Source organism: Limulus polyphemus, unplaced genomic scaffold, assembly GCF_000517525.1.
Source record: "Limulus polyphemus unplaced genomic scaffold, Limulus_polyphemus-2.1.2 Scaffold9514, whole genome shotgun sequence".
NCBI lineage: Eukaryota > Metazoa > Arthropoda > Merostomata > Xiphosura > Limulidae > Limulus > Limulus polyphemus.
In genome coordinates, this window is record NW_013675124.1 from 5,370 (window position 1) to 13,678 (window position 8,309).

At 32.3% G+C, this 8,309-nt stretch overlaps 1 protein-coding gene across 1 annotated transcript; it reads left to right on the forward strand.

Moving 5' to 3' along the window:
* Positions 1–1,330: 1,330 nt before the first annotated feature.
* Positions 1,331–7,874, forward strand: LOC106475958 (PI-PLC X domain-containing protein 3-like). The gene is made up of 2 exons (XM_013936635.2): positions 1,331–2,744; positions 5,920–7,874. Exons 1-2 carry the CDS (start codon positions 2,585–2,587, stop codon positions 6,813–6,815), a joined length of 1,056 nt encoding a protein of 351 aa, XP_013792089.1. The 5' UTR covers positions 1,331–2,584; the 3' UTR covers positions 6,816–7,874.
* Positions 7,875–8,309: the final 435 nt, after the last annotated feature.

An 8,309-nucleotide genomic window follows, 5' to 3' on the forward strand; every position in this document is an offset into this window, starting at 1 on the left:
TAAAACACAATCTTGTCAACGTTATAGATAGTTGAACATATTCTAATAAAACACAATCTTCTCAACATTATAGATAGTTGAACATAAGCTAATAAAACACAATCTTGTCAACGTTATAGATAGTTGAACATATTCTAATAAAACACAATCTTCTCAACGTTATAGATAGTTGAACATATTCTAATAAAACACAATCTTCTCAACGTTATAGATAGTTGAACATATGCTAATAAAACACAATCTTCTCAACATTATAGATAGTTGAACATATACTAATAAAACACAATCTTGTCAACATTATAGATAGTTGAACATATGCTAATAAAACACAATCTTGACAACATTATAGATAGTTGAACATGTTCTAATAAAACACAATCTTCTCACCAGCTGTGTATTCCTGGAAATTATGCAAGAGGTTTGATAATATAAGATACACCAGCCTGAAGACTTGACAGTTTAAAATATAGAACTTACATGCATGTTTTAAAAAAAAAACTAATGAGATATCTTTTTTAAAACATTGGTAACTGAAGTGTGAAGTGGTTATTTGTGTGTTCTTAAGCAGTAAATTAAATTATTTAATACTGTCAGGCCTATACTACAGCTTACTTACATTAGTTGTAGAAACATAAAACTGTTTTGTTGTTAGGTGTAAAATTCTGATTTTTTATATACACTGATATAGAAATTTAACAGGTAATTAAAGTCTAAATCTCAAATGAAGTTTAAAAGATTAATGTTCTTGGTGATGATTCAACTGAAATTTAAAAAGGTCCCCCAGTAGATGAGAATTAAGTTACAGACTTACAACATTAAAATCCAGGGTTTGATTCAGCATAGTGGACTTGAGTGTAAATAGCTCTTATGTAGCTTTGTGCTAAAACAGTAACAACAATAGTTTTCAAAAACGTTTAAGGCATTGATTTGCATATCAGATTTTTGGCTGACTTTTTTCTTCTTCAAATAATAACTAAATATTTAATGTTCGACATCAAGTTCTGTAACTTTTTATCACATGTACCTGACATTGTATTCTGAGAATGTAAGAGTGTTTGATATTTTGAGGTAAGTTCTACCAGTTTTGAGATGTTCTATCCCTCATTAGTGACTTTGGTAAAGGCAAATTGATGGAACAAGACTACTTCATTTATTGGTCAAGTTTCTTTGTAGTAATCTGCTAGACTTCAACTTCACTGGAGTTCACCTTTAAACTTGCTTTTGACACTTTCTTTATCATAAAACTGGACCTTTAAACTTTCTACTGACACTTTATCATAAAACTGGACCTTTAAACTTTCTACTGACACTTTATCATAAAACTGGACCTTTAAACTTTCTACTGACACTTTATCATATAACTAAATCTTTAAATGCTCATCTGACTGGAACTTCACGGTTGAATGGAACCATTAAAGTTATCTGACAAGTTTCTTCACAAAGATCTTATTTTGGAAAAATTCCCTATAAAAAAATCTATTTTCTCTGTTCTATTTAACTAGCTGTCTGATTAATTCAGTTTTCTAGACTATTATTAGGAGGGAGTTGATGTTTCGAATACTACAGGATCTAATATCCCTGTAACTTCCAGAAGATCCCTTTATTAGTTCCCCTGTGATGTTAATAGGTTCTAGTTCCATCATCAACTTCCTCTAAAGCTTCAGCTTAATCCTCATATACTCTGCTGTTATAACCTCTATAAATGTTCTCTTATTCTTGATATTGGCTTTATAATATTTAAAGTAACACTAGAATCTTGGTACTTGACCTTGTGGTCGCCTTCTTCAACATTTCAAGTTGAGTCAAGGTTCTATTTTACTTTCACCAAATAATCTTACTTTTAAGTCCCCCCCCCCCCATAAAAAGTAATTGGGCCTGTACATTTATATCCCTAACTTGTGATTCTGGCTGATTCAGTAACTTAACAGAATAGTGGAACCTCCCCCCTTAGTTCAAACAAAGTCAATTGTATGTATCCCCCTTTGTCACACAATTGCGGGGTCATACTTACACTGTTGTTTCTGAAACCCCTTTACAATGTCCAGTCCAGGTAATGATTATAAATTACTTTATTTCCTCATCTGTTGTTTCTATAAACTTGATCTCTTAACTTGTACACTGTTACAAATGAAGTTAACTAACGTAAAACAAATTAACTTCCACAACAGTTGGTAGTAACATGTTTTATTTCTAAGTAGGAAAGTCGGCAATACTTAGTGGTTCATTCTGTCTTCAAAAACTCCTACCTATTTACGATCTTTTAACTCGCTGTCTAACCAAACTAATGACGCTTCACCGAACGTGATATGTATAATCTACGTTCGAATATACTAGAAAACTTGACGTCACGTCTATAGAACTTTCTAGGCGTTTTCATCTCTATGTTAGTATTAAAACCGCAGCTCCCTCTAGCCAAAGTTTAAAATACAACATATAGCTTACAAACAATATATTAAGTCATATCCTTGCTTGCGTTCAGCCAGTGAGATTTAATCGTATTCTTCGATCCCGACTCACTCGCAATAGACAACTTGGTAAATTTGTAGAGGCGCCATCTATTTGGATAGATCGTGTAAACAAGAAAATGGCGGAAGGAAACGCGTCTGATGCTGAAAGTTATGTAAAGCATGACCACCTGGAAGTGGAAAGAGCGAAACTGGAACACAAGATAAGGCTAGAACATTGGATGGAAAATCTGCCCGAACATCTGCATTACCTTCCTCTGTATTGTCTGGCTATTCCAGGTAAGTTTGATACCACAACTGCATAACGTACAGGGCGGGACTTGTTTGTCGTGTATACCGTACTCTTATTCCCGTTGTACGAACTCATTAATATTAATTTTATTTACACACTTGTATTGTTAAATGTATCAAATTATTTCCAAAACGGCAGAAATTCGTTTTTGTTCTAAATCTAACACTTAGACCGTAAGCACTAGGAAAGTAGTGTCGGTAATATAACATATATATAAATAACGTATGCAGACTGCCATATCTACACCAGAGGGAGAAAGGATCGTAGTTACTAAAATTCTAACAATAGGAACCCAATTATATAACAGTGGTAGTGAAATAGATTTGTTGTTTTATATCAAGGAGGGGGATGGGGTGGAAGAGAACAAATGAGAAATGAGTGCTATTAAATAAAATGTATTACTTATAGACTAATTATTGATTGGTTTACTAAAAATCTCTTAACTGACGTAACAACTGCAAACATAAATAAAAATAAATACGTGCTGTACCAAGTTAAGTAGAAAACACGAATAGGATTTGTTGACAGACAGACAGAAGAATACCAACAGAAAATGAATAATATCAACAACAACAGTACGCTAAAAAAACACGATTTGGATCTTGGCTTTCTTGTTGCAATATGTAACCATTATGGAAATACATTACAGGATCAATAAGTAGCAGAAACACGTTGTTATAATATGTTACCATCATGAGAATACATAACAGTATTATTAAGTAGCTGAAATACATTGTTACAATATTGTAACCATCATGAGAATACATTACAGTACTATTAAGTAGCTGAAATACATTGTTACAATATGTAACCATCATGGAAATACATTACAGTACTATTAAGTAGCTGAAATACATTGTTATAATATGTAACCATCATGAGAATACATTACAGTACTATTAAGTAGCTGAAATACATTGTTACAATATGTAGACCATCATGGGAATACATAACAGTATTATTAAGTAGCTGAAAAACATTGTTACAATATGTAACCATCATGGAAATACATTACAGTACTATTAAGTAGCTGAAATACATTGTTATAATATGTAACCATCATGAGAATACATTACAGTATTATTAAGTAGCTGAAAAACATTGTTATAATATGTAACCATCATGGAAATACATTACATTATTAGTAAGTAATACATGTCAAAATGTCAAATGCATTTCAATACATATTTACCAAACAGTTTTATTAATGTATCTCTAAATGTTTGATATTTGTTGTAGTAATAGGATTTTTAAGTTATGTAACTTCCAAATTTTTAATTACACAGTCATATTCCAGTGGACAGTAGATATCTTTATTGGTAAACTTATGTTATTTTAGTTTTATTGTCTGCTTTATTTTTCAGTGTTTTATTGATTTGATATTTCTAAGGTTTTAAGGACACTCTCAACATTTTGACATCTTGAGTTTTGTGCTTTTATTTGATGTATTATATTAAGCTAAATATAACATAAGCTTCAGTGTTGTTGTCAACTTTTATCGTAACAAATATACTGTTTTTTGTGTTCTGTTGTTGAGCAGGTTCTTTTGAATGATTTGATAAAAATAATATCAGGTAATGATAATGAGTTAGTTTGTTTCTTCTTTAATGTTTTCCGTATTCACTTTTAGGACTCACTTCACAAAAATTAGGAAATCTAAAAGTAAGGAATGCCTAACTTATTTATAAACTTACTTGCAGAATTTCCTTGCTAATCATTCAATAACAAAGATGCAATCTAACACACTGACTAACTGAATAACTCAATGATTAGTTTATTAATACAGTGAATATTTGAACTATTACTAGAATTTATATCATTCTCATCTATTAATTAATACACATTTTTCTAGATCATTGTTATCACCAAGATTAATTCCAGTTAGCAAACAAGGATTTAGATTAAAACATTAAAAATATAGCTTACTACACTTCCCCTTTCCTGAACTGTGAAGTCCTTGAACAGTCCCAATACACAAATATAACAGCAAACTGGCTTGTATTTACCTAGTCCTTTTGGTGATTTTTCAAGTTATGATATACAAATGGGATGACCTTTTGCCCTCTTTTGTCACTAACTGTCCTGTCACTGGACTATTTAGGTAGTGGTTGAGAAAATTCACTATCATTTCTACCTTGGTGATTCTCAAGAACTTATCTTGACAGGAATCCTGGGCTCTACAGGAGGTTGACTTTGAGAAAAGTGATTTCTTCTCTCAAGTTTACCCCATTGCCAACAAACTCCCGAAGATGATCACAGTGAATGGCCCTTGGCTTGGACTGCATGTCCATCCGGATTCTATATACGCTACATTATTAATTTTTTCAGAACAACATATGGTCATTCCCTACACCTGCTTCACTTTGAAGTTCATCCTCTCTTGCAGTAGGTATTATACAACTATACTATGTTACCTGTGATGGAATCATATTGTGGTAACACATAGCTTTAGGACTGGAAGGATTAGCACTGTAATATCCTTGTTGATCGAGTTTGATGTTGTCTGAATGATACAGCTGACTAATGTTCTAAAAAAACAGAGGTCATGAGGTGACTGTCGACTGGACAAAAAAAAACTAGTTTAGCTGCTGAAGTCAGATGCAAATTCTTTGAGCAGCTCTACTAAGAGATCATTGTGTGAAGACTTAAGTTTAAGATCATTGTGTTTAGTTTGATGGTAGTCTATTCAAGAGAAATAAAGCTGTGGAGCTAAACATGCTCAAGTAGAATCAATTGTCTGATCACAGTGTTTTCTGTTTGTTTGTCATAATAAACAGTTTGTTCATTTATTTATATTTGTCAATCACATCAGTTTTACATTAAAATACTTAATTATAAACTTTCCCCAATTAATAACAAACATGCTGCCTAACTCACCAACTAATTAAATCACAATAAATTATTAACTGAACTTGAAGTGAATAATTCAATAATTAATACAGTGAATATTTGAGTGATTACTGATTTGCTCACTTTGGCATCTGTATCATTCTCATCATCTACTTAGTACATGAAATTTCTATATCATTACATCATTTTTTGTGATGAGATCCCTCTAGCAAACAAATGTCTAAATCAAAATATTAAAAATATAGCTCACAACTATAGCTTAGGCTTGTGTTTTGTGTGCTCCCTTATAACATAAATTGTTTTTCTCTCTAGGTACTCATGAATCTGGAAGCTACTCCATTGAACCACATTCCGAGTTTAGCCCAGAAGAACATGACCGAAGAAAGTCAAGAATGCTGCATCTCGTAGGAAATACTACCAAGAAAGTTATTTATAACTGGAGGCGAACACAAGACCTAACTTGTCTGAAACAGCTTCTTCATGGGGTTCGCTACTTGAGTTTTGCAGTTGCACCAAAAGAAGGTTCTTCAGAAATCTTTATTGTCTGTGGGTTGTTTGGAAATCCTGTTTCTTCGATCTTGGCAGACATTAAAGAATTTATGGATTCCCACCCAAAGGAAATCATTCTGATTGATTTTGAACATTTTTTTGAAATGACCAGTAATCACCACCAACAGCTCATGAAACAGGTGACCGAGGCATTTGGCTCTAAGGTGTGTCCATACCCTGAAGATCCTGAAGAGGTGACCCTGGCCTGGTTGTGGCAACAGGAGTACCAGATTCTTATCTTCTACCGGCATGAGATAGCCAAGGATCACCCATTCCTCTGGGTAGATTGTATTGAAGGTGCTTCTGCTGAAGCTCTGCATATTTCTGATCTCATCTTTTTTCTTTCCCAAAATTACTTGCGAGAAAGAAATGAAAAAACCTTCTATGTTTCCAAGGGTCATTTAACACCAACTGTGGCCTTCACCCTGAGACATCCTCGAAGCTGTCTTCAAGATATGCTAGTCAATACAACTCATGCAGCTCTCTATCAATGGCTGAAGGAAAAGACTGCAGGAAAATATGGTGTGAATATTGTCACTTGCGATTTTGTAGAATCTCACAAGTTTCACTTCTGTTTCATGGTGGTTGAAGTGAATTATTATGAATTGATGGTTGCAGAACATGATAAGAAGAAGAAGATGCATGGTCGTAAAACATAGACTTGCTTTGTTCCACTTCTTTTTATAATTCTCTGATGGTTTTTCTTGTTTTTAGTACTGTGTAATGAACGTGCTTATATGATAAGGTTTTGATGCCTAAATCTTGTGAGGTCTACAGAGCACAAACTATAGAATTTTTCTTGAGTATTTGTTCATTATGTTATTTTTTTTTTACAGAGCACTATTTTTTTTTAGAACCAGTATTTTCAAATACATAATTTTCACAAACTGAAATGTATATACTGATGCTTCTTTAGTTAACTGAATGAAATTTGTTAACATTACGTTTTTGTTTTTTGGAATGTAAAGCTAACAGCATTTTTTACCTGTGGCTACACGAACCACATTAAGATATATTTTTGGAATGTAGAAGTGATATCAATTAGTTTACTCAAAAGTTCTGGAACCAGCCAAAATTTCATAATGAGCTTGTTGGAAAAAACAAACACTACTATCTAATCATCTAGACAGTTTTACCAAAACTACGCACACATTGATTCCCACCAAGATAGTTTTAAGTTACTAAGTTTATAAGATTAATATGTGATTTGTGTAGTTTGTACTAGCTTTATGGGTGTTTTCATTGATGTATTAAAACCAGTTTTTCTTGGTACATACGTGAATATCAGTAATAATGTTAAATTGTTATTTTGATCTAAACATTTCACAAAAGTAGCAGCTTTTATCAAACTTAAAACTTAGAATCTCTTCATTCTGTTTTCAGTTTTTCACTTTAACTTTTTATTTTTGTATGTTAAGGCTGATTTTTTAAACTACTTGTTATATTTGTATGTTATTTGAAAGTTTATTTTGTGTTTGTACAAAGTGCACTTTTTGAGTAGTTTCACATCAAATGCACTAGTTGTCTTGCCATTTCCGCTGGTGAGAAATTGATTAACTTATAAAATTCTCTGTGATATATATTTTTTAAATATTTATTTATTTATGTAAATTTATTGTTGGTATTCTTAGTTTAACTTATTAGTAGCTTAGGTATATTTATATATGGAAATTGTTACATCAAGTTTAATAATGGCTGGAGACGGCTTGAATGGGTAATGAAGAAAAACTTTAAAATAAGTTTAACATAACAGCAAATGTACAACGTTTCGACAAGGTTTTGTCATCATCAGGTACAAGTGATTTACACTGACAGGGATATATATATACAGTATTGAACAAAGAAGTCACATGACTGGAACTGTTACTGTACAAGTTACTTGTACCCGATGATGACAAAACCTTGTCGAAACTTTGTACATTTGCTGTTATGTTAAACTTATATTAAAGTTTTTCTTCATTACCCATTCAAGCCATCTCCGGCCATTATTAGTCTCAAGGTGGGTTCCTCGTCATCGAATTTGAATACACCAAGTTTGACTTTTACCAGTGGGAATCATTAATATAGAAAAATTTATTGGATTATTAAAATCCCAGGGAAATATAACAGAAGGAAAGTTCACTTTGAGAAACATTCAGAAAAACTTCAAAAAT

What these genes read in the sequence shown, in the direction of transcription:
- LOC106475958 (XM_013936635.2), top strand. Translation starts at nt 2,585, where the DNA reads ATGGCGGAAGGAAACGCGTCTGATGCTGAAAGTTATGTAAAGCATGAC. An exon ending in GTATTGTCTGGCTATTCCAG is followed by an intron (nt 2,745 to 5,919) that starts GTAAGTTTGATA and finishes TTTTCTCTCTAG; the next exon opens with GTACTCATGAATCTGGAAGC.